The following is a 26,275-nucleotide window of genomic DNA, read 5'->3' on the forward strand; positions in this document are numbered from 1 at the left end:
TTGTTTCAAAATGTTGCATATTGTCTTATGCAACTTGTATTGCTTTAGAGGTATACCCAAATAAATTTGCAAACAAATTTCATATTGAAATCACTTTGAAAACACACTGATTAAAGAATGCCTTTATTAAAATCCTTTGAAAGTAAAGGATTATTTCATAATGAAAGAATATACACATATTGCTAATTTTCACTCTATAAAAACTTAGATTTTTTTCCCACACACCAGGTTTACTTAAGGCAAGAGACTCCTATGTAGCTTGTCGCTGTTGTTTGGTTGCTAAGTTGTCTCCTACTCTTTTGTAACCCCATGGATTGTAGCCTGCCAGGCTGTTCTGTCCATAGGATTTCCCAGGCAAGAATACTGGAGTGGGTTGCCATTTCCTTCTCCATGAATCTTCCTGACCAGGGATCGAACCCTAGTCTCCAGCATTGGCAAGTGGATTCTTTTACCACTGAGCCACCAGGGAAGCCCTTCTATGTAGGTTGCTGTGCTGTGCTTAGCTGCTCAGTCATGTCCGACTCTTTGCAACCCCATGGACTGCAGCCTGCCAGGCTCCTCTGTCCATGAGGATTCTCCAGGCAAGAATATCTGAGTGGGCTGACATGCCCTCCTCCAAAGTTTATGTAGACTAGGACATAGTAAAAAAACAATCTAAGATCAAGGCCAGGACCCTTGACTCTCTCTGTCTTCTCACACATATAAATTGGGGATAGTTACACCTAATATATAAGGTTACGAGAATAAAGTGGAATAACAACATGAAACCCTGGATCCAGATCAATGATTACCAAACTTCAGGGTGTGTCAGATTCACTAGAGGACTCACTCCCAGAGTTTCTGATTCAGCAAGTCTGGGGCATAGCCTGATATTCTGTGTTCCCAACAAGGTCCCAGGTGATGTTAGTTAGGTTGGCCTGGGACTGCACCTTAAGAGCTACTGATCTAGACAGATGTAGGCACAATCTACTAATCCTGGGCATTTAGCTTCTCTGAAACTCAGTTTTTCTGACTCTAAAACTAGAAATATAACTACCTCATTGGGGAGTTTAGGAGTTATGGAAGTAATGTACACTGCCTGTTAAACAGCGTGCCTAGTTTATAAGACACATTTAGTAGAGGTAAGAGAAGCTGTTCCTGCCACTACTGCTACTATTTCTACTAAGCAATGGAACCTGTAGAACATCACAGAATTTTTTAACTGCATTAAACTGCGGTGTAATTTTAAGTTCCTTACATCTTACACCAATTCCTTTCTGGATAAAATTATAAACTAGTTGACAAATTTCTATAACTTACTGGTAGCATCTAAGAGAATGGCTCTAGAGCACAACACAACAAATTTGTGTTCAAATTCCATTTCTGCCTGATGTTACCTACGTGTATGTGACCCCCAGTTTCCTTACCCATAAAATAAAAATAATAGTACCTACTTCATAAGGTCATAAAAACTGAATGGGTTAAACTATGTAAAACTCTGAATAGTGCCTAGTATAAAATAAACATTTGATAAATGTAGCTATCATTATCATTATTCCAATACACTACACTGTCAGTAACATTATAAATCATTATATACATATATAAAAGCATTAAATACATATAATTTTTGAAGGCAAAATTCAAATAACTGGATATCTTTCTAATTAGTATGAGTTATGGTCCATTTAGTCTTTTATTAAATTGTCACATATGAACTGCCGATAAAAACAGTGTGTACTTTCATATAGTTGAAGCTAGTAGCTTTCACCCCAACCTCTCTGATCATTCCTTTGAGCCAGTTGATGGTCCCACCCTAGAATACTGCCAGGTTTGGAAGCGCTCTTCTCATTCACATCTGCCAGAAGGTTCATAACCACCACTACCATTGTTTAAACCACAGACTAAAATATCTAGAAGGTTTTAGCTAGCTCATAGATGCATTGCGTTGGTCTACGTAATTGAACTGGAAGATTTAATATGCACATATGCAAACTCTTGCACATACAAAAAAAAAATCTGGACTTCTGGCTTCTCTTGAAAAACTAGGCAGTTTTCTCTTGAAAACATTGGACAAGCATTACCAAAAGTCTACAACTGTTTGGAATTAAGTACTAGCTACCCCTTCAAACAGGGCTCTCCAAATTGTTAGTCTTCAGTCAGCTTTACTCTTTACTCCTTTACTTATCTGCCTAGCCCTGAAGCATTCAATATTCTAAATTCTATTAATAATTCTACCTTTCAGTGATATGTTCATAACCACTAACCTCCATCTTCAGTCCAGGAAGGAAGGCATGCATGTTTTCGTGTTTGACTCTTTGTGACCCCAAAGACTGTAGCCAACTACGCTCCTCTGTTCATGGACTTTTCCAGGCAAGAATACTGGAGCAAGTTGCCGTTTCCTTCTCTACAGGATCTTCCCAACCCAGGGACTGAACCTATGTCTCCTGTGTCTCCTGCACTGGCCAATAGATTCTTTACCACTGCACCCCCTGGGAAGCCCAGACTTAGACCCAATTGACATCACCATCAATACCTGTATGTCCCAAAGACACCTCAAGTTTAAGAAGTCCCTCACCATCTCTGTTCTAGATTCTCTATTTCAGATGTTGACAACATCCAAACAAAAAGTAAGCCACGTCTTTCTTACACCTTTACTACTCTCATTCTCTCAGCTCCCATTTCCAAGCAATCAACAATTCCTAAAGATTTACTTATTAAAAAATCTCAAGTCTGTTTTCCTCTTCTCCTTCCCCATTACCAATGGCTTTAATCCACTCAGGGCCTTAAAAATCAAGGCTCTTTATCTAGAGAACCATGTCTTACTCTTTCTTACCTCTGCTTAAAACTTTGTTTCATTGGCTCCTACCAGACCTCAGGATAAAAATAAAACCCTTTCATATTAGACATAGGCCTCTGCCTCAACTCCTGTCCACTGTCCTAAGAGTACCAAACATTCAAAGTTCTTGGAACACATGTGGTAGCATCATATTTTCATACCTTTGCAAATGCTACAACACCCCTCCGCCTGGTAAACTTCTCTTCAGACTTCAGAACTCTACCAGGTAGAGGAGGTAAGGAGGGAGAGGTGAGAGACAGAGCTGTCACAGGGACTTTTAGTTTTTATATTATGTGATTCTGGGCAACCTGAAATCTTTTAGAACTAATATAATTTTAAGTTGTTATTATTTTAAAAAGAATTACCTGGTAACAAGAAAAACTCTGCTCTTCTGTGAAGTACTGAGTGACTGTCTTCTTTTGCCTCTCCATTATTTCAGTGTCCTATACATATTTCTCTACTATAGCATATTTCATACTACATTATAATTACTTCTTCACAAGCTCTCTAACATCCTGGCTTATGTCTTATTAACCTGTATACAGTTCTGAGTACGGGGAGTTACACACACTATTCATACATTAAATGTCTGAACTCAACAGCCAGTCTAATTGATACCAAAACTGCGGTCCACACAATGTCTAGCTAAGAATCCAAATGCAAACAACTCTGGTTGACTGATGGAAAAAGGAATCATTTTTTGCTCTTATCAGAAGAGCCAGTTTATAAAGATGAATTGGCAATCATTTTCTTTTTAATCTCTGAAAAATGACAGAATGAAGCTGTAGTTTTCAAATCCAGGTAAAGCTCTAACATGCAAGGACTGTAATTTCAATTGTTACCTTAAGAGGAAAAAGGGAGTATTTTTTTTTTCTCAAAACTAAAGTTAATTTAAATTAACTTTGTTTTGAGAATTTTATGTTATCTCTTTAAAAATTGTAGCTACTCTGAAATATCAAGCTACCAGAACTGAGAATCATTATAATGAAAAATTACCTACTGTTTCAGGAAAGTTTGTTCTCTTCATGGCACCAGTCCTCTTTTGATTAACAAAATATATTTCAGGATACAGGACATGTAGGTCAGCTAGAGGGTCAGACCACAGTGGAAATGAAGATGATCGATAACAGCCTGCGACATATATACCATAGACCTGACTTTCTAGTTACTATGGATGAACTGTCTATGCTCTGAGCCAAACGCAATGCCCTCCCTGTGTATTAGGTCTCATCCTGTCTTGCTGTCTCTAAAACACCAATCTAATAATTCTCCCTTTTCTCTCTTGCATCATCGACTTTTCCCTCTCTACTGAGTCACTACCAACAGCGTAAGAACAGCATGTCATTATTGCTCTTATTTTTAAAAAAACTTATGTCCCTCTCCCAGCTACTATTGTATTTCTCACCCTCCCTTTATAGCACTATTTAAAAGCACTGTCTATATTCTTACTTTTAAATTGCTCTTCTCAAGGTTATCAATAGACTTAATTGTTAAATCTTGTGATCATTTCTCAGCCCTCAACTTTCTCAATCAAGAGCATTTGACACAGTTGCTGATGCCTCTCACCTCCAAGAAACACTTCCTATCTTGGTTTTCCGGGTACCACATGCACCTGGTTTCCCTCCTCCTCTTTGGTTGATTCTTTTCAATCTCTTTTGCTAGTTCCACTTCTTCTCTGTGCCTTCTAAATGAATGTTAGAGTGTTCCAAAGTTCATTACTTGGACCTCTTCTCTTTTCTCTCCATGAGTGAGTGAAGTCACTCAGCCGTGTCTGACTCTTTGTGACTCCATGGACTGTAGCCTACCAGGTTCCTCCATCCATGGGATTTTCCAGACAAGAGTACTGGAGTGGGTTGCCATTTCCTTCTCCAGGAGATCTTCCCGACCCAGGGATTGAACCTGGGTCTCCCGCATTGTAGGCAGACGCTTTACCATCTGAGCCACCAGGGGGAAGTCATACTTCCTCCCAAATTTCTCTCCATGCTTCCTCCCAAATTCTCACAGCTTAAATACCATCTATATGCCAATGACTCCCAAATTTATTATTTCAGCCTGAACTTTTCCTGAAAGCCACACTTCAATTACCTACTTGACATCTCCATTTGGACATCTGATAGGCATCTAGAACTTGATTATAAGCATGCCCAAGGCTAGGCTCCCGATGCCCACCTGTCCCCCACCCACAACTGGTTCCTCACCTCAGTTAATGGCTACTCCAGTCTCACTCAAGTCAAAAATATGGTGTCATCCTGTCTTCCTACTGTCTTTCTTTCACATGCTACAGTACAACCTTCAAAAAATATATAATATCTAACAACAGACTACTACTTAGCAATATAAAAGGAACTACCAATACATGCAACAAGATGGACGAGCTAAAACATACGAAGCTAAAATAAAGCCAGACAAAAGAGAGTACATACTGAAAGATTCTATTTGTGTGAACCTCTCCAAAAGAAAAATCTGATCTTTAGCGATAGAAAGTAGATCAGTTGCTGTCTGGAGCCAGGGGCTGGAAGTGTAGACTGACAAAAGAACAAAAGAATCTTCTGGGTGACAGAAATGTTCCAGATTTTGATTATGGTAGCAGCTTTATGAGTAAGTAAATTTGTCAATATTCACTGAATTTTATAGAGTATACATTTTATTGTATGTTAATTATACCTCAATAGAGTTGATTAAACACACATGCACAATTCAGCCACTTCTCACTACCTCTCTACTCCCACTGCTACCACGGGGAGCCGCCACCATCTCTCTTCTGGATTACTCTAGCCTCCTAATTAGTTTCTCTGCTCTGTTCCTGCCTCTTGCATTTTATTCTCAAAACAGTGGCCAGAGTGATAACTGTTTAAAAATCACATCATGTCACTCCTCTGCTTAAAACCATCTATAATGGCTTCTTATCTTAGTAAAATTCAATATCCTTACTGTTGCCATATAAGGCCTCATAAAACGTTACCTCTTAGACATCATCTCATACTACCCTCCCCATGGTAATCCGCACTCCAACCAGAGCTGGCCTCCTTGCTGTTCTTCAAATATGGCAGGCACACCCTTTTGCATTTACTGTTTCCTTTGCCTGGAGTGATTTACTCTTCACCATCATCCCCAACAAAGCCATATAAGCTTGTTCCCTCACTTCTTTCAGGTCTTTCACTGAAATGCATCATCCCAGTGAGTCTCCCCAGCCATCTAAAATTTTAAACCACCCCCTACAAATATACACACACAAAACCTTGCAATTCTTTCATTTTCTCCTTTCCTGCGTTTTTTTTTTCCTCCTCCCCAGGACTTGCCACTGTCTTATTTCCTTATATTTTACCAATTTATCTTATTTATTGGCTTTCTTCTCTACCAGATTAGATGCTACAGAGGGGAGGAATTTTATATTTTGTTCACTACTGTATCCCCAGAACTTAAGAGTAATGTCCAAAATAGATGTTGGAACAAATTAGTGGATCTAAACAAATTCTAGCTTTCCCTTTAAGAGTTGACAGTGAGCAGAATTTGTTTTATAGATGTCTCAATTGATACCTCATTTGCTTCAAAAAATTCTGTTATATTAAACTTTAAAAAGTCAACACATTTACACACATGCTAATGTACATCCATCTTAACTTGTTTTCAATTCTAACCAAGAAGATAAGAACTTAGACATTGAAAATTTCATCAATTTTTCAGCAAACTTATGAGCAAGGACCTATGAATGCAAAATAACTCTTATTATGTCCAAGAATATAAAGAATATTAGGGTTCTTTACAAAAGCCAAATAATCTCATGTTGTCTGAGACTTCCAAAACTATTACAGTAGAAAATAAACTAATGAATCCAACAGTCTCAGAACTAAGTATTCATTTAAAAAATACATATAACACTTATTTATCCTTGTCATTTAAATGATTCATTAAAGGAATCACTTATTTTACAAGCAAACAACATAAATACAGAAATGTTAAAGGGAAGATCAGTTTAACATAAATAATTTAAATCAGAAAAGGTAGAGGTGCCTTTGCTCTAGAGACCTGAGTCTTCTCTCCTTTAAACAGGCAAACAATACAGCTTCTGAAGTCCAAAGATGATGTCTCCTTAGCAACTGCAGAGGAGAGAATTTCATACTGCAGCCTTTACCTGCATCTAGCAGCTACTACTTAAAATACATTAAAGTATTCAAGTTCATTCAAGTAAAGAGTTCCAGAGTGTGGGTATTATCTGGTTTCACTGATAAGCAGTATTACATATTTAACCTAAAAATAAAGGCCATGGACTTTCTTAAACTAAGATTTTAAATGTTTTATGAAATTAAAAGTAGTAGAAAATTTCAAGACAGCATTATTAGTTAAAAGAAGTTCTGAGTAAAGAATATGACCAAACAATAAATACTCTAACAATGCTTTTTCCTAAAAGCACTAGAGATATCACAAGTGAGTACATTGGCTTGTCTTTACTATATATAAGCTGTATCTTTCATTTCTATGTGCCAATTTCTTAAACAAGACAATGAAGAAAAATTACTGCAATATACTATCCTAATACAGAAGGACAATAGCTATCTGAACATCTCACATAACATATCTGGTCACTCTTAGACTTCATAACCAAAATATTTTTAAACAATTAATTGATTTACTATTATTTTTTCATCCTGGTATACCTAGCATCTATCACAGTGCACTGTCACTTGTAGTTCAGAAAATGTGCAAATATTCTCAATTTCTAAGTTTCTTGGACTGCTTTAAACATAAAATAGAGGTTATTCTTGATAGGCAAAATAGCAAAAGCATTAGTATCAAAGCTAACAGACACTCCTAACAGGTAAGAGTACATTAGGACAGGATCATTAAAACTGACTTTTATTTGCTGGTTTAGAGTTTTCAAAGCAAGATGAAATGAGAATGACATCCAGTACCTTACCCTTTCTACCGGTGAACCATAGCATGCAATGCCGAAACATAGCAGTGGCAGATGGCATTTGGTGTTATTAACTATAGAAAGGATAATAGCAGAGAAATGACGGCTGGCAGACAAGACACAGAATGCAGATGAAATGAATGCAAAGTTGTAGTTCTTGAAGCAAAGCAAAACCTTTAAGCCAAAGGCTGCCACTAGCTTCAATTTAATTTACATTTTGAGTTTTACAGGGACAAACACTGCAACCTTCACGATCAGTCTTTAGACTCCTCATGCAGAAGCAGAGCCATACTCCTCGATAAAGAAGATCAGCAACCTTCTGTAAACACAAGCCAGCAGCAGCAGCAGCAGCAGCCCATTACTCTCTCCCTTCACTGATTTTTATCGTTTAAATTTTTAATCTCCAATTGCAGCCAGATCCACAGTCGCTTCAAAGAGATCTGTATCCGCTGCAGATACGATTAAATCCCTGCCTAACCTGCAGTACCACTTCATCCAGAACGTTCCTGTGCACGCGTTCATACAGGGTCAGTTGTAAAAACCATTCTAGTCGTCCAGCAAACAACCCAAAGGAGAAGGAAAGAAGCAGTTGGGACTGTGAAGAGAAAAAAATCTCTTCTTTCAGCTCACCCTGGAAATGGAAGGTTTTCTGATCAACAGTTATTGTGAAGGTGCTGTCGTCCTCATCGTCTATACCAATCACAGCTCCCTGTGAAACAAAGAGCAAAATCCCAATAAGGCAAACAATGACATCAGCAATATTCGCTACTGCTACAGCCCTGGAATGCTCAATGCACCCCCGACACTGGAAGCAGGCTGGACACAGAAAAGAGAACCTGAGACTCCAGCTTTGCTTAGAGAGAAGGGGGGTGGCAGAGCACTGTAGTAGTCTGCAAGGGTACTTTCTACTCTTGCTTAAGGGGCATGGATATGGTGAGGATGAGGGGATAAACATAGAATCTAAGTCTAGAATCTATTTAAAACCCAGCCATTGACCCTTTCTGAGTTTCGGATTGCTCTCTAAAATGGGAGTCACCTCAGTTGTTCTAAAGAACACTAGTGCTTTCCATCAGGCTGCTTCTGTGTCATATTTATTAGTAAAGAAACACCAGGTGACAGTTGCTTCAAAACCCCATCCCAATGGCTTCTTCAGGTGTGCTCTGCAACTGCACTTCCATATCATACTGTGATCATCTGTGTCTGCCTTCTCCCACTGAAATGCTATGAGATCTAAGGACTATTTTGAGACATGGCATTCAAGTACACACTCAATATATGTTTTTTAAATAAAAGCATGAACAATTCTCCAAAAGAGAGGGGTAAGGTAGGCCTGCAGTTATAAGTTGCTTGTTTCAGGAAAGTGGATGGAGTGGGTTTTAAGCTTTTTCTTTTTTTGTATTCAACTATATGTGGCCATATTAAAACAACATAAAGCTATGAAAAACAGGGAGCCTACTGGTCAGTGTCCTTAAGAAATAAGGGTCCTAAATATTCCAACAGAATAGCTAGAGAACATGACACGAGCACAACGCCCCACATTGGTGACAAAAGCAGCAGTATACCACAAAACTAGGACCTTGTAAAATGGGATTGGAAGGACTTAAGGGGCCAAAGTTCCAAATCTTGTGAAAAAAGGCTACTCCTATCCCAGGAGCTTCACGTAATACAGTCAAACATTTACAGGTCACCCATACCACTTTACTTTTAGTATAGATCACCCCCAACTTATGATAGTTTGACTTAGTTTCAACTTTACAGGTGTGAAAGCCATAAATACTCAGCAGAAATCATATTCTGAATTTTGATCTTTTCCTGAGCTAGCGATATGTGGTGATACTCTGTCATGATGCTGGGCAGCAGCTTCCAGTCAGCCACGTGATCACAAGGGTGAACAACAAACACTAACAACCATTCTGTATCCAATTAACCACTCTGGTTGTCAGCATGGTATTCAATAAATTACATGAGCTATTCAACGTGTGTGTGCGTGCTAGTCACGTTTGACTCTGCAACTCCATGAGCTGTAGCCCACCAGGCTCCTCTGTCCATGGGATTCTCCAGGCAAGAATACTGGGGCTATTCAATACTATATTATAAAACAGGCTTTGTGTGAGATGATTTTGCCCAACTATAGGCTCACATAAGTGTTCTGAACATGTTTAAGGTAGGTGAGCCTAAGCCATGGTATTCAGTACATTAGGTGTATTAAATGCATTTTTGACTTACAATAGGTTTATTGTACGTAACCCCATTGTAAGGCTGTACCTGTTTTCACTTACCAAAAGAAATCTGGAAATTTTCCATAAAATAGGTGAAAAGCAAAAATAGTATTCAACATTTGTTTTGCCCTAAGCCATTACAGAGGCAGCACACACCACAAACAGTAAGAGTAGAACCGCCAAGCTCCCTCCTCAGGAACTAAACTCAGCATCTCAGCATCAAGTTGTCATAGCTTTGAACTGTATCTATGAGCATCTGGGCTTTATCTCTATTTGTTTTGTGTATCCGTTAGGAAGCAGCATCCTAAGGTAATTGCTTTTCTGCTTTCCCCATTTTGCCTTACGAAAGGTTTCATAAGAATACTCATCTTTCAGATAGGAGAGGAAACCTGTGTTCATTTCTTCTCAGAGACTCTCTGGATGAACCCCAATTCTATCCAAATCCCATCAACCTGAATTACCTTAGTTGTTCCTCTGCACTATATTGAGTAGGGATTTTTATAACTATTTTCAGATATAGAAAGTGTATCCAGAATATAATGGCTTACCCAGGTCATACAGAGTTAACGGCAGAACCAGAACCATTTGGCATAGTACCTACTTATTCTATGACAGGAAATAAAGACACGCCTTAGGGGGTAAGCATGTGTGGGACCAACTCATTCAGGTTAAATTAATTTCATGGTTAGTGGAGTTAATCTTCTAACTTTATGATGCAGCAAATATCTGCTAAGTCATAACTAAATACAGCATATATACTGTTAATAAATACAGCCTTAGAATACATAACAATAGGGCCTCCGGTAGAGGAGACAAAACATGTAAAGAGATGAATATATATAAAACAAGGCAAAAAGTGACCTCTACTTGGATGAACTTTGAAAATACACTGAATAAAAGAAGCTAGTCACAAAGGACATACTGTATGACTCTATTTATATGAAATGTCCAAAACAGGCAAATTCATAGAGACTAAGAGTAGGTTAGTGGTTGCCCAGGGCTGGGAGGTAGGAGAAGGAGGTGGGGTAAAATGAGGAGTAACTACTAATAGATATGAGTTTCCTTATAGGGTGATGAAAAAAATTCTAAAATTGAAACAGTAATGGTAGTTGCACAACTCTGTGAACACACCAAAAACACTGAAATGTCTACTTTAAATGGGTGAATTATATCTCAACTGTTGAGATATAATAACTGACCACCATCCAAAACTTGGGTTCTTTCTTTTTGGCCCCTTAATATAAATTCACCAGTTAACTAGTCAACTCAGAAACCTCTAGGTTCTAACACTTGTTCTCCCTTATTCCATCACCACAAGTTGTGCTCATTCCACTTCTGAACTATAATCTCAAATTCTCCCAACTCTTCTTCATTCTATGAACTGTTATTGCCCTATTTCAGGTTTTCATCACTTCTTGCTTGATGAAGCAATCTTGTCTTCAGTCTGGCTACCTTTAATCCACAGTCCTTGCTATTGGCAGAATAGTATTTATAAAGCACAAACTCTTACAGGAGCCTCAGATATTAAAAACTTTCCTTGGCTCTCCATGAACTATGAGATAAAGCCAACAATTCTTCATAGTGCCATTCAAGATGGTTCAAAATCTGGCCCAATCAACATTTCTACTGTCATCACCCAGCCACTTCTTCCTCACCTCACAGAGACCCTGTAGGTACTCTGCCTCAAGATTTCTTCTATGCACTGAAAGAAAACACCAAGCAATTTCACTTTTTCGTGTCGTTCCTCAAGATCAATTCCTACCATTTGCTAAATAAAAGCAAAATTCCACATTTCCCACTAGCTACCACCTCCTTTCTTACTGCTTTCACCAGGAGGAGCTTTTAGAAAACTGCCCACACCTTAGCCTTTCACCTACTCCTGGCAATTAGCTTCCTTTCCCACCTCTGCACCAAGTTTCACTCTCACAGCTCTTCAAGACCTCTTTACTACACTAGAGTTTGGTCACAGAACACTGCTCTGAAGCACTGCTACTGCTCCTGACCATTTCTTTTTTAAAACCTGCTCTTTCAGTGACTCTTAATTACTATAAGTTGTGCTTCAGAAACATTTCTATTCAAGTATCTTTGACAACCCACAGGGGAAAGAGCATTCTTTCTTGGTCCGTTACACTTTCCCCCTCCTCTATCCAAAAGCTTCTTTGAAGACTCTGCAACCTACTAAACCGCCTCCAATGCCAACCCAGTCTTGCCATTGCCCTGAGCATTCTTCAGTGTACAGATGCACAATTCATCTGACACTCTGGCCTCTCAGTTTCTTGATTTATTCAACTAAAATAAACTTCACTGCCATTCTCCTTCATTGACTCATTCCCATGGCAATTCCTTAGACCTGGATATCTTACCATATCCAATATGATAGCTATTAGCCACATAAAGGTATTTAAATTTTAATTATAATTGAGTAAAATTAAGTAAAACTTTAAATAAGTTCTTCAGTCATATTTCAAGTACTCAACAGCCACATGTGGCTAGAGGCTATGGGACTAGACACTGTGGATACAGAACATTTTAATAATTACAGTAAATTCTACTGGACAGCATTGCCCTTGACCTAGTCATTACAGAGAACTGAACCATAGTAAAAAAGTTAACACTGCCAGTTACTGAACTGGCAGTAATAAATTAGCCACTACATCACTTGAAAATAACATTATACTGAAAGGTAAGTAGTCATGTACAGAGGCGAGAGTTGGACCATAAAGAAGGCTGAGCGCCAAAGAACTGATGCTTTTGAATCATGGTGCTGGAGAAGACTCGAGAGTCTGTTGGACTGCAAGGAACTGCAAGAAGACCAAACCAGTTGATTCTAAAGGAAATCTACTCTGAAGATTCATTGGAAGGATTGATGCTGGAGCTGAAGCTCCAATACTTTGGCCACCTAGTATGAAGAGCTGACTCATTGGAAATGACCTAGATTCTGGGAAAGATTGAGGGCAGGAGGAAAAGAGGGAGGCAGAGGATGAGATGGTGAGATAGCATCACCAACTGAATGGACATAAAAGTAAAAGTCACTCAGTAGTGTCCAACTCTTTGCAATCCCATGGACTATGCAGTCCGTGAAACTCTCCAGGCCAGAATACTGGAGTGGGTGGCCTTTCCCTTCTCCAGGGGATCTTCCCAATCCAGGGATCAAACACAGGTCTCCCTCATTGCAGGCGGATTCTTTACCAGCTAAGACACAAGGGAAGCCTGGTGTGCTTCCCTGGACATGAATTTGAACAAACTCCGGGAGACGGCAAAGGACAGGGAAGGCTGGTGTGCCATGGGATGGCAAAGAGCTGGACACAACTTAGCGACTGAACAACAAACATATACACAAATCATAACTGTACAAGCTCAATAAAGAAACGCTCTCCTTGTACCCTTTCCTTATCATTAGCCTTGTCCTCCATCCCAAAGTCAAACAGTATCCCTACTTCTAACATTAAAAGTAGCTTTGTCTGTCTTCATACAAATGGACTCATATCACATATTTTCTTTCATGTCTGGCTTCTTTCTCTCAACACGTTTGTGAAATTCATCTAAGAGGTTGCATGTAGCAATGGTTTGTTCATTTCTATTGCTATATATAGTACTCTTTTGTAGGAATATCCACAAGTTATCAATTTCATTGCAGATGGACATTTATGTTGTTTTCCAGTCTTAGGTTATTAGAATCAAGCTGCTATGACATTGTCATTCATATCTTTTGTGTTATATACATGTAAATATATGCTTATATTTCTAGTAGATACAATCTAGTAATGAATTTTCTAAGTGTTATAGTATGCACACACCAATTTTAATAGACACTGTCAAACAGTTCTCAGTTCAGTTGCTCAGCTGTGTCCAACTCTTTGCAACCCCAAGACTGCAGCACGTAAGGCTTCCCTGTCATCACCAACTCCCAGAGGTTGCTCAGATTCATATCCATTGAGTCAGTGATGCCATCCAACCATCTCATCCTCTGTCATCTCCTTCTCCTTCTGCCTTCAATCTTTCCCAGCATCAGGGTCTTTTCAGATGACTCAGTTCTTCACATCAGGTGGCCAAAGCATTAGAGTTTCAGCTTCAGCATCAGTCTTTCCAATGAATATTCAGGACTGATTTCCTTTAGGACCGACTGGTTGGAATTCCTTGCAGCCCAAGGGACTCTCAAGAGACTTCTCCAACACTACAGTTCAAAAGCATTAATCCTACAGCACTCAGCTTTTTATATAGTCCAACTCTCACATCCATACATGACTACTGGAAAAACCATAGCCTTGACTAGACAGACCTTTGTTGGCAAAGTAATGTCTCTGCTTTTTAATTGTCCAGGTTGGTCATAGCTTTTCTTCCAAGGAGCAAGCGTCTTTTAATTTCATGGCTGCAGTGACCATCTGCAGTGTTTTGGAGCCCATAAAATAAAGTCTGTCACTGTTTTCATTGTTGCTCCATCCATTTGCCATGAAGTGACGGGACCAGATGCCATGATCTTAGTTTTCTGAATGTTGAGTTCTAAGCCAACTTTTTCACTCTCCCTCTTTCCCTTTCATCAAGAGCTCTTTATTTCTTCTTCGCTTTCTGCCATGTGTGTGGTGTCATCTGCATATCTGAGATTATTGACCTTTTCCCCGGCAATCTTGATTCCAGTCTGTGCGTCATCCAGTTCGGCATTTTGTATGATGTACTCTGCATTTAAGTTAAATAAGCAGGGTGACAAGATATACCCTTGACGTACTCATTGAGCCAAAAATACTCCAACCTGTGGTGTATGAAAGTTTCAATTATTCTACATCTTCACTAACACTTTTTTTATGTTAGTCATTCTGGCAGGTGAGTACCAGTATCTCATAGTGGTCCTAACTATATTTCCCTGAAAACAACGAAGTTCAGTCTCTTTTTATATTCATGACCATTTGGCGGGACTTTTGTGAAATAGTTCTAAGTTTCTTGTCTATTGAATAGACTAGACTATCATTTTCTAATTATTTACAGGAGGTGTTTTTTTTTTTTTAATATATCCTGGACATGAATCTTTCATTAGTTATGAATTAGGCAAATATTTTCTCCCACCCTCTTGCCAGCCTTTGTACTCTTATAATGATGTCTTTTCATGAAGAGTTAACTTTAACGTAGTAAAATGTATTGGTTTTACATCTATGGTTGTGCTTTCTGTATCTTCTTTAAGAAATCTTTACCAATCTTAACGCCATGAAAGTATTCTCCTATGTTATCATCTGGAAGTCTCTACATTTAGGTTCCAAGTGATGTGAACAGGTGACTCACTGGAAAAGACCCTGATGCGAGGAAAGACTGAAGGCAGAAGAAGAGGGTGACAGAGGAGGAGATAGTTGGATAGCATCACCAATTCAATGGACATGAACTTGGGCAAACTCTACAAGATGGTGAGGGACAGGGAAGTCTGGCATGCTGCAGTATGGGGGGCCGTGAAGAGTCGGACATGACTTGGCACCTGAACAACAACAAAAATCAAGTGGCATAAGTCCTCCAACATTTTTCTTTTGGCCTTTATAAATTGTAAACCAACATCACAACCATGGTCATAGCCAGTTCTCCCTAGAATGGCAGGTGAGAGAAGTTGCCATATCTACTGGGGTCTCTTTGTTGATTAAGACAGGAATCAAAAGCGAATATTCTTTGCCCTTTATAAACTTTACAGTCAGGAGTTGAAGTTTTACACACACACACTCACTTATTAGGATACTGACTGGGAACACACTGGGACGGCCATTTATTTAGGTCTTTTTTTTTTTTTAATTAAAGGACAACTTTACAATGTTGTGTTGGTTTCTGTCATATATCAACATTGAGTCAGCCATAGGTATACACATAACTTCAGTGTTTATAGTTTTCTGAGTAAAGGTCTTATCTGCCTATTGTTAATATTTATTCCTAAGTAATTAATGTTTTGATGCTATGGTAAATGTTCTCATTTTTAAAAATTTATTTTCTAATTACAAGTTGCTGATATATTGAAATACAGTTGTTGTTGTTTTTTGTGGACAGTAAGCGTTTTTGTGTTTTTTTGTGTGTGAAATACAGTTTTTTTTTTTATATAGTGTCCTTGGATGTCCTAAACTTGCTATATTCACTTTTCAATTCTAATAGTTTATCTGCAGATTCTTTTGAATTTTCTGTATGTTCAATTAAAGCTGCTATGAATAATAACACTTTTATTTCTTCTACCCCAATCCTTACACTTTATATTTTTCTTGTTTTATTCATTGGCTAGGACTGCCTGGTTTCAGATTGACTCTAGAGTGGTAGGCAATGTTGAATACAAGGAGAGTAGTGGGCATCCTTGTCTTGCTATTGGTCTCTCTTCCATTGTCCACTGTAGCTATTTAAAATCTTCTCTACTTTCCTTGAACCCTCAACAACCTCAACAGTCATTAGGTAGGAATTCTACACCTATTACGCCCTCCCACCTGAAGATTCATCTGCATCCATACCCAGTCTTGCTTCCTTTCACTTCTCATAGTGCCTATTTTTTGAATGAAAAACGAATAAGTGTCATTTTTTCACTTGAAAAAGTGCCTATTACCTTTCCTCAGGTCTCTTTTGACTCCAATCTTCAACTCCTTTTCCTTTCTACTGGCCCCTTCTCAACTTTATTTACATATGCCAAGACTTTACACTCTTTAACAATGACAAAAACAATACCAACAATCTTTCTCCATTATATATCCTCATCTAGCAAATGGCCCATCTCTCTTTCTATTCCAACCAAGTTACTATTCAGACTTGTCCAAGTCTCCTGCCTAAAATTTATTTTAACCTCCCACTCCTTGTAATCATATCAGTGGCTCTTCTTTACACTGAAATAAGGTGCTGTATGATCTGGTTTATCTGTGACAGTTTCAGATTTTCCTGTTGTTCAGTTGCTAAGTCATGTCCGACTCTTTGAGACCCCATGACTGCAGCACACCAGGCTTCCCTATCTATCCTTCACTATCTCCTGGAGTTTGCTCCAACTCTTGTCCATTGAGTCAGTGATGCCCATCCAACAACCTCATTCTCTGTTACCCACTTCTCCTGCCCTCAATCTTTCCCAGCATCAGGGTCTTTTCCAATGAGTTGGCTCTTCACACCAGGTGGTCAAAGCACTGGAGCTGTTTTTTCATTCCTGTTATCCTAGCATAATGATGAACAGAACCCCCTCTTATTCTTAGAGGAGTGTCCTGGTTTAGGGGATATGGTCACTCTATCATGGCCTAGCCCAAAGACCCTTAGTGATTTGCTCCACGCCTACCTCTCATCTAAAAAGCCTCTTGATGAAAGTGAAAGAGGAGAGTGGAAAAGTTGGCTTAAAGCTCAACATTCAGAAAACTAAGATCATGGCACCTGGTCCCATCACTTCACGGGAAATAGATGAGGAGACGGTGGAAACGGTGTTAGTATTTTTTTGGGCTCCAAAATCACTGTAACTGCAGCAATGAAATTAAAAGATGCTTACTTCTTGGAAGCAAAGTTATGACCAATCTAGATAGCACATTAAAAAGCAGAGACATTACTTTGCCAACAAAGGTCCGTCTGGTCAAGGCTATGGTTTTTCCAGTGGTCATGTATGGATGTGAGAGTTGGACTGTGAAGAAAGCTGAGCACTGAAAAATTGATGCTCTTGAACTGTGGTGTTGGAGAAGACTCTTGAGAGTCCCTTGGACTGCAAGGAGATCCAGCCAGTCCATCCTGAAGGAGATCAGTCCTGGGTGTTCATTGGAAGGACTGATGCTGAAGCTGAAACTCCAATACTTTGGCCACCTCATGCAAAGAGTTGACTCACTGGAAAAGACCCTGATACTGGGAGGGATTGGGGGCAGGAGGAGAAGGGGACGACAAAGGATGAGATGGCTGGATGGCATCACCGACTCGATGGGCATGAGTTTAAGTAAACTCCGGGAGTTTGTGATGGACAGGGAGGCCTGGCGTGCTGCAATTCATGGGGTCGCAAAGAGTTGGACACGACTGAGCGACTGAACTGAACTGAACTGAACCTCTCATCTCTCATCAAATTCTACAGTTGGGCTATTCGAGGTTTACCAATTTCCCCAAGCTGTCTTCCACCAAACATCTTTCCTCTCCCGTAATCTGGGTTTATACTATTTATCTTAATATCTAGTAAAGCAAAATTCCCTTTTCTAATCCATATATGGAATAATATTCTATCATTAAGCAAAGTTCTTTGTTATGCTAACTCATCAAAATTTCGAAGTTTTTACTTCATCCCTGCTTTTATGACCCATTGTACCAACATAATAAGCATATATATCTTTCAATGACTTTCCATGATCTTTCTCCTGAAGGTTTCAGATGATCAGCCTTTCAGGTTCTGCCAGGACTTGGGTTCACCACGGTGCCTGCTGCTCCAGGTCACACTATCCAGGTTCCAGAAGGTAATGAGAGATGGAGTTATGAAATCAGTTGAGTTTCCTGACTTCACCTCTTCTCTTTCTTTCTACATCCACAAACATATTTCAGACATAATCATAGTTCTGGTAACAAAGACAGGAAGATAGTTTTGCTCTCATGTCTTGGGAAAAAACAGAACGCTGGCTATTTTAAGGCCAATCTCCCTTCGTCAGAAGAGAAAAGCAGAATGGTAAACTGGCTCCAAAGAAAATAAAAAAGAGATGACGACTCCTCTGGGACACAGATCGCTCATATGGCTCCGAAGAGGAATGCTGACAGTGCTGAGAATACGCAGCACAGCTACTCCCACTGCGACTCTACAACTGCACGGTTTCCCTCACTGCTGAGAGGTTAGGAGTCTTCACTCACGTATCGTTTTCATAATCTCACATTATATGATCTCACATGAATATAACAAATAAATATGATCGCTCAGATTAAGGCAGAACAGGTATTACTCTTCTTTAGAAATAGAAAACCAAGACTCAGAGTATATTAAAAATATATTGCCTAAGGTCTGACAACTAAAAGACAGGAGAATTCAGGTCTTCCAACTCCTGAGCCAAAGTTCATTCTTAACAGGGCATAGGTATAATAAGCAATATTCACTAATTCAACATACTTACTAAATCCCTATTCTGGCCAGGAGAAATTAACAGCCAGGGGATATAAATAGGAATAAGATATATCTCTGCACTATAAGAGCACATAGTTCAGAGAGGAGAGAGAAGAGTCAACAACACAGAGGGAAGCAGGAAAGCTGGAGGTCCAGCATGCTCATCAAGGGCACTGCTGCATAAAAAGGAAATGATGCATCAATATCATTCAGTGATTCAATAAGCATTTATTGAGTTCTCTGGTGAGAGCAATAGAGTGGTGAACAATTTGCTTTCCTTTTTTCACTCAATACTATTTTGAGGTTTGTTCATATTGAATAAATAAATATATATATATATATACTTTTCATATCAAGAACAGATATATATGTATGTATACACATGAATACACATACATATATACACAAACGCTATCCATGTTGAGAATATGCATGTAACTTTTATCTGTGATATAGTATTCTATTATATAAGTATACCACAATGTCTATTTTCCCCTGTGTAGAACATTTAGGTTACTTTTAATTTTTCCTATCCCAATAACGCAAATAATCATCACTGTGTATGTTTCCTGGTAACATTTCTGCAAGAGAATATTAAGCAAACACTCTGAAATGGCAGAGAGTTCCATTTTTATGTAGAATCAGACACATCTTCAATCTTACTAAAGATTACAAAGTGTTAGTCACTCAGTTGTGTCCAACTCTTTGAGATCCCATGGACTGTACGTAGCTCTCTAGGCTCCTCTGTCCACGGAATTCTCCAGGCAGGAACACTACAGTGGGTAGCTATTCCCTTCCCCAGGGGATCTTCCCGATCCAGGGATTGAACCCGGTTCTCCCACACCATCTGAGCCACCAGGAAGGTTCTTTACCATCTGAGCCTCCAGGGAAGGCCTCAGACTATAAAACTGTTCCCCTAAGCAGTTGTCCCAATTAATATCCTCACCAGCACTGGGTAAAAAAGTTCCTATATCCCCAATTGCGGGCCAACAGTAGATAAAATCAGACTTTATAAGACCTTGGTAATCTGATCAAAATACCATCTTACTGAACTTTTAATTCAGAATCTCTGATAATCACTGAGAACAAGAATCAAGTCACTTTTATTGTCATTCTTATTTCTTTTACGTGAATTGAGTGTATCCTTTGTATATTTTCTTTTGGGGCATTCTTTTGACTTTTCTACTGACTTGCATGTGTTCTTTGGGTTTTCTTTTTGTCTATTTGATTTGTAGGAATTCTTTATATATTCTGCATATTAAACCTCTGTCAACTGTATGCATTGTAAATATTTTCTCTCCTGTCCAAGGCGTGCTTTCCTCTGACTGTAGAGTCTTTGTTATTGCTATTGAAAGGTTTTAAAATTTGAATGTTGTCAAATCTAACAATCACTTCTATCACTGTTTGCTTTTTAAGACATCTTCCTTTATCCTGATATCATAGAGACACTCTTCTATACATTCTTATAACAATCATTTCTATCACTGTTTGCTTTTTAAGACATCTTCCTTTATCCTGATATCATAGAGACACTCTTCTATACATTCTTATGAGTATAAAATTTCATTTTATACCTTTAATACTTCTGGAATTCATTTCTGTGTATAGCATGAGGTAGGGAACAATCTTATTTTCTTCATATAGGCAGCCAATTGATCCAACTTCATTTACTGAGTGATAGTGTCTGGTTTGTAATGCTGTTATACACTAAATTTACATAGATGTAAATATTCCTAAGCTTTCTCTTCCGTGCCACTGATCTATTTATTTCCCCTTATACCAATACCATACTTACTTTAATTTACCATAGTTTCATTTAAAAAGTTTTAATATCTGGAAAGGCAAGTCTCCCAACCCCTTATTCTTCAAATTCTTCTTGCCCATTTACCATTTTAAATGACTTTTAGAATCATCTTGTCAACTTCGTTAAGCCTGATTAAGATTTTTGACTGAAATTACATGTATTTATAGATTAATTTAGGGAAAACAAACATACAGATAATACTGAGTCTAATAAGCAGGAAAATGAGATAGCTGTTCAGATCTTCCTTTAGTCTTTCAATGATGTTTACTTTTTTTCCCATCAAAGGAATGTATTTATTTGTAAAATATATTCCTATGTAACTTAGAATTTTTGTTACTATTAGAATCTTTTTTTTTAAATAACTTTTTTAAAATTGTGGGTTGCATAGAAGAACACTATTTTCTGTATATCGATTTCAGATCCAAAACCTTTCCTGAAGGCAAGACATTTAAACAGCATTTATGTAAATTTTTATGGATTTTTAAAATGTAGACAATCATATCATCTGCAAATATCAATAATGTTTATTCTTCGCTTCCAATCCTTTTTCTTTGATTTCTTTTGTTTTTTATTCTTGTGTTTGCCAGGACTTCTAGTACAGTTACAGAAACATCATCTGCAAACACTAATTTTGATTCATCTTTCCAAAGCTTACATCTTTTGTATCTTATTGCATTCCCGAGGACCTGCAGAATACCATATATAAAGAAGTAGCAATCTCTACCAAAATATCCATGAAATTTTTAAGAACTAGAAGAAATAATCCTAAAATTCACATGGAACCACAACAAGCCAGAATTGCAACAGCAATCTTGAGAAAAAAGAAAAAAAGCTGGAGGTATAAACCTCCCACACTTCAGACTATACTATATAGCCACAGTAATCAAAAGAGAAGGTACTGGCATAAGAACAGACTCATTAACCAATGAAACAGAATAGAGAGCCAGAAATAAACACACAAACCTGTGGTCAGTTATCAATGACAAAGAAGGCAAGAACACACAATGGAGAAAAGACAGTCTCTTCAAGAAGTGATGCTGAGAAAACTGGACAGTAGACAGTCACAAGTAAAACAATGAGATTATAACGTTCCCTCATAGCATATTAAAAAAATAAAATCAAAATGGTTTAAAGACCTCACCATAAGACTGGAAACTATAAAACTCCTAGAAGAGAACATAGGCTGAATACTCTTTGAAACAAATCATAGCAGTATTTTCTTGGATCACCTTCCCAAGGCAAAATAAATAAATAAATGCCAAAAACCCATATGGGACCTAATTAAAAGCTTTTGCACAGCAAAGGAAACTGCCAACAAAACTAAAAGACAACTTACAGAATGGGATAAAGCATTTGCAAATCATGCAACCAACAAGGGGTTAATACCCAAAATATACAAACAGATTATACAACTTTATATACAACTCAGAAAAACAAACAAGCCAATCAAAGAAGACTTGAACAGATTTTTTTCCCCAAACAAGACAGATGGCTAACAGGCACATGAAAAGATGCTCAATGTTGCTAATCATTAGAGAAATGCAAATCTAACCCACAATGAGATAGCACCTCACACTTGTCAAAATGGCAATCGTCAAAAAAGTCTGCAAATAACAAATGCTGGAGAGGATGCAGAGAAAAAGAAACCTTTGTACACTGTTGATGGGAATATAAATTGGAGCAGCCACTATGGAAAACAGTAAGGAGGTTATGGAGGCTCCTCAAAAAACTAAAAATATAACTACCATACAATACAGCAATCCACTCCCAGGTATATATCCAGGAAAAAAAAAAATACTAATTTGAAATGATATTCACAGCAGCATTATCTACAACAGCCAAGACACAGAAGCAACTCAAGTGCAGTCAACAGACAGCTGGATTAAGAAGATGTGGAGAATGTGTGTGTATGTGTGTACACACACGATATATATACATATAGATGTATACATGTATATGCATATACATATAGAATGGAATATTACTCAGCCATAAAAAAAAACAAAATACTACCATTTGCAGCAAAGTGGATGGACTCAGGGTTATGCTTAGAGAAATAAGTCAGACAGAGAAAGACAAATACTGTATGGCATTGCTTATATGTAGAATCTAAAAATATTTCAAATAAATGTATATGTAAAACAGAAACAGATTCACAAATACAGAAAACTTGTGGTTATCAAAGAGGAGAATGGAGGAAGGACAAATTAGGGGTATGGGATTAACAGATACAAACTGCTGCTGCTGCTAAGTCACTTCAGTCATGTCCGACTCTATGCAACCCCATAGACGGCAGCCCACCAGGCTCCACCGTCCCTGGGATTCTCCAGGCAAGAACACTGGAGTGGGTTGCCATTTCCTTCTCCAATGCATGAAAGTGAAAGTGAAGTCATTCAGTTGTGTCCGACTCTTCGCAACCCCATGGACTGCAGCCTACCAGGCTCCTCTGTCCAAGGGATTTTCCAGGCAAGAGTACTGGAGTGGGGTGCCATTGCCTTCTCCAACAGATACAAACTACTATGTGTAAAATACATAAGCAACAAAGATATACTACATAGCACAGAATATTACAGCCGTTATCTTGAAATAACCTATAATGGAATATAATCTGCAAAAATACTGAATCACTACAGTGTACACCTGAAACTAACATAATATTGTGAATCAACTACACTACAGTTCAAAAACAAAAACAGAAAAATCAAGCACCTTTGTCTCATTGCTAATTCTAAGGTAGATGCTTCTACTATTTCGCTGTTAGGCACACTGGAACATTTTATTAGCACATACTCCTTACTGGGTTAAGAATGTTCTCTTCCTATTCCTAGCTGGTATTGATCTTGAATGCATGTTTCATTTTATTCACTGCTTCTTTTCCATTTATTCAGATGGTTATGTAATTTCTTTTTAATTTGTTAATATGTTAAATTATCTTAATTAATTACAAAATTAGAATCCTATTAATAAAATGTTCCAGTGTGCTTAACAGCGAAATAGTAGAAGCATCTACCTTAGAATTAGCAACGAGACAAAGGTGCTTGATTTTTCTGTTTTTGTTTTTGAACTGTAGTGTAGTTGATTCACAATCCTATTATTAGTATTCCCAAAATAAACTGTTTGGTCATAACCCTTTTTGTTTATATATTACTAGGTATCGTTTGATGCTTTTTGTTCATGATTTTAACATTTACATTAATAAGTGACTCTGGCCTAAAAATTTCCTTGATTTTTCCTCTTTCTACTTTATCATTAATTTTTTTCTTTTTCTAATTTTTTGAATATAATGCTTATCTCATTAATTTTCCATCTCTATTTTATAATATATTCATTCAAGGTTATAAATCACAGACTGCCTTAGATGCAGCTTTAACATGTGGTCCCTTCACTGTCACTCAGGTTTAAATATTTCATAATTTCCATTATAATTTCAACCTTCACAAATGCATTATTTAGAAGTATGTATGTGAGGTGGCACGTGGCTACTGTTTTGTTAAAGAGTTTCTAATTTATTCCACCATTGTCAAAGAATGTTACGTATGCGACACTGAGTTTTGAGCACCCTCTTTTCCCATACAATTCTAATCTTTCTCTTAAAGTCTATTATTTATTTATTTTACCACCAATAGTTCATTATTAGATTCCCAGGAATTTTTATTTAAAAGCTGAAGATTAAGGTTACATAATTCCTAGAATCAAACTTAGATTTACTTTCTGAGATCAATCCAGGCAAGCCTTAAAGTCTATTATTTCTGGTATTATTAATAATACTATTTCCTAGCTTTCTTTTGGTATTTTCCTGGAACATCCTTTTTCATCACCTTATTTTTAAATTTATAGCCATAAAATATGATAAACATTCAGAAAACAGCATTAATGACATCTATGTACCAATCACAAGAGATTAAATAGATGTTTACATCTTGTCCAAGAAAGTCGGAGAAGAGATTTTTGATGTCAAATTCACAGAGAAGAGATGATGCCTGCAAAAAAAGCTAGTGAATTAACAAAAAAGGACATACAATAGAGTAATTTTTCATAATGAAATGACAAAACAATTGACAGAAGGATGCAGACAGGATGTAGATCTAAGAGGATAGGGGAGAAGGACAGTCTTAAGGTTATAGATGAACCTAAAAATATCTAATTGTATCCGTGCTAAGATATCAATGATTATAAAATGAATTCCAATGCCAGAGATGTTAACATATGCAAAAATAATGTAGAATCACTGAAATAGGCACTGGAAGAAATCAGTGCTAAACTATTAACCCATCACAGGACAGTGCTGTACTCTCTTGTGATGGACTAAGAGAATATGAGACTCCTTCCTCAGGGAATCAGTCAACTCTGATGACAAGCACAATAAATAAATGAAGTACTCAGATTGGTGAAAAAAAAAAAAAAACTCACATGGATTAACAGTTTTCAAAAACTCACAATACATTTAGTGATTACTTTGGTTATTCCTAAGGCCCTGCAGAATTCTTCAGAATCTGATATTCATCTCACCAATAGTAACAACAGTAACTATCGTTCATTAAGAACTGAAGTCCCAAACGTTGTGTCTGGATACTTAATAATGTATCAGTTAACGTGATATTCATAATTACATGACTACGAGCCCATTCCAGAGGTAAAGGAAATAGGACTCAGAACTGAATAAATGAGTTCCCTGAAGTCACAAAGCTAGTAAGTGGCAAATCTGGATTTGAATTCCATTTCATTTTTTACCTTTTCTTGTCTCTACCCCCACACTGCCTCTTTAATACTAACACTTCTCCATTTTTCATGTTACTTGGAAACACTGATGCTTTGCTTTTGGTTGAGTCCCAGAAGGGGGGAAAAAAAAATCAGACTCCAGGACTCAACTGGCTATTGTACTTCTCCATCAAGACAAGGGCACCATCTAGTGGCCACACTCTGACATTAACACAGTCAAAGAAAGGGAAAGGAAAAGGTTTTCTAAAGGTGAGTCTTCCTCCACTGGTTTTTCACTTCTTTGCAGCAAGTTGGAGCATCTGCATTATTGACTCCTGTAGTCAAAAAGAATAGGAGCCTGGTAACATTAAGGGCTGAACAGGGCTTTGGAATGAGACAGACCCAAGTTCAACCCCAGATTCACCATTTACTGCCTGTGTGACTTTGGTCCTACTACAAGTAGTGTGAGTCTGTCTCCTCATTCATAAAACGAAATAACACCACTGACCTGAGAGGATTATCATGGGGTATCAATGAAAATCTGGCAGCACAGTGACTGATCCAAAGAGCTTCCTCAGTAACTACTGGCTCCTTTCCCTATTCTTTCAATGTAGCCTAAAACCATATGGGTGTTCTGCTTTTTTCCCCCAAGGAAACACATCCACGCCTCTGGTGTTTAACTTCTTTTGTCTATAAACTATAGTAAAGGTAAACTCCCTAAAATATATTCCTTATTTTTATAATTACATGAAATCAACAAGAAGCATTTTTTGAGTACCTACTTACAATGTGC

The 26,275-nt window shown here is 37.8% G+C and overlaps 1 protein-coding gene across 5 annotated transcripts in view; it reads right to left on the bottom strand.

Moving 5' to 3' along the window:
* The window catches only part of OSBPL9 (oxysterol binding protein like 9), a 161,322-nt gene that overhangs the window by 100,352 nt on the left and 34,695 nt on the right, over positions 1 to 26,275 (bottom strand). For all 5 annotated transcript variants that reach the window (XM_043461342.1, XM_043461341.1, XM_043461340.1 and 2 more), the window contains exon 3: positions 8,361 to 8,439. In XM_043461342.1, the coding sequence (XP_043317277.1) occupies positions 8,361 to 8,439 (79 nt within the window). The remainder of the gene's footprint in view (positions 1 to 8,360; positions 8,440 to 26,275) is intronic.

Source organism: Cervus canadensis, chromosome 2, assembly GCF_019320065.1.
Source record: "Cervus canadensis isolate Bull #8, Minnesota chromosome 2, ASM1932006v1, whole genome shotgun sequence".
Lineage (NCBI taxonomy): Eukaryota > Metazoa > Chordata > Mammalia > Artiodactyla > Cervidae > Cervus > Cervus canadensis.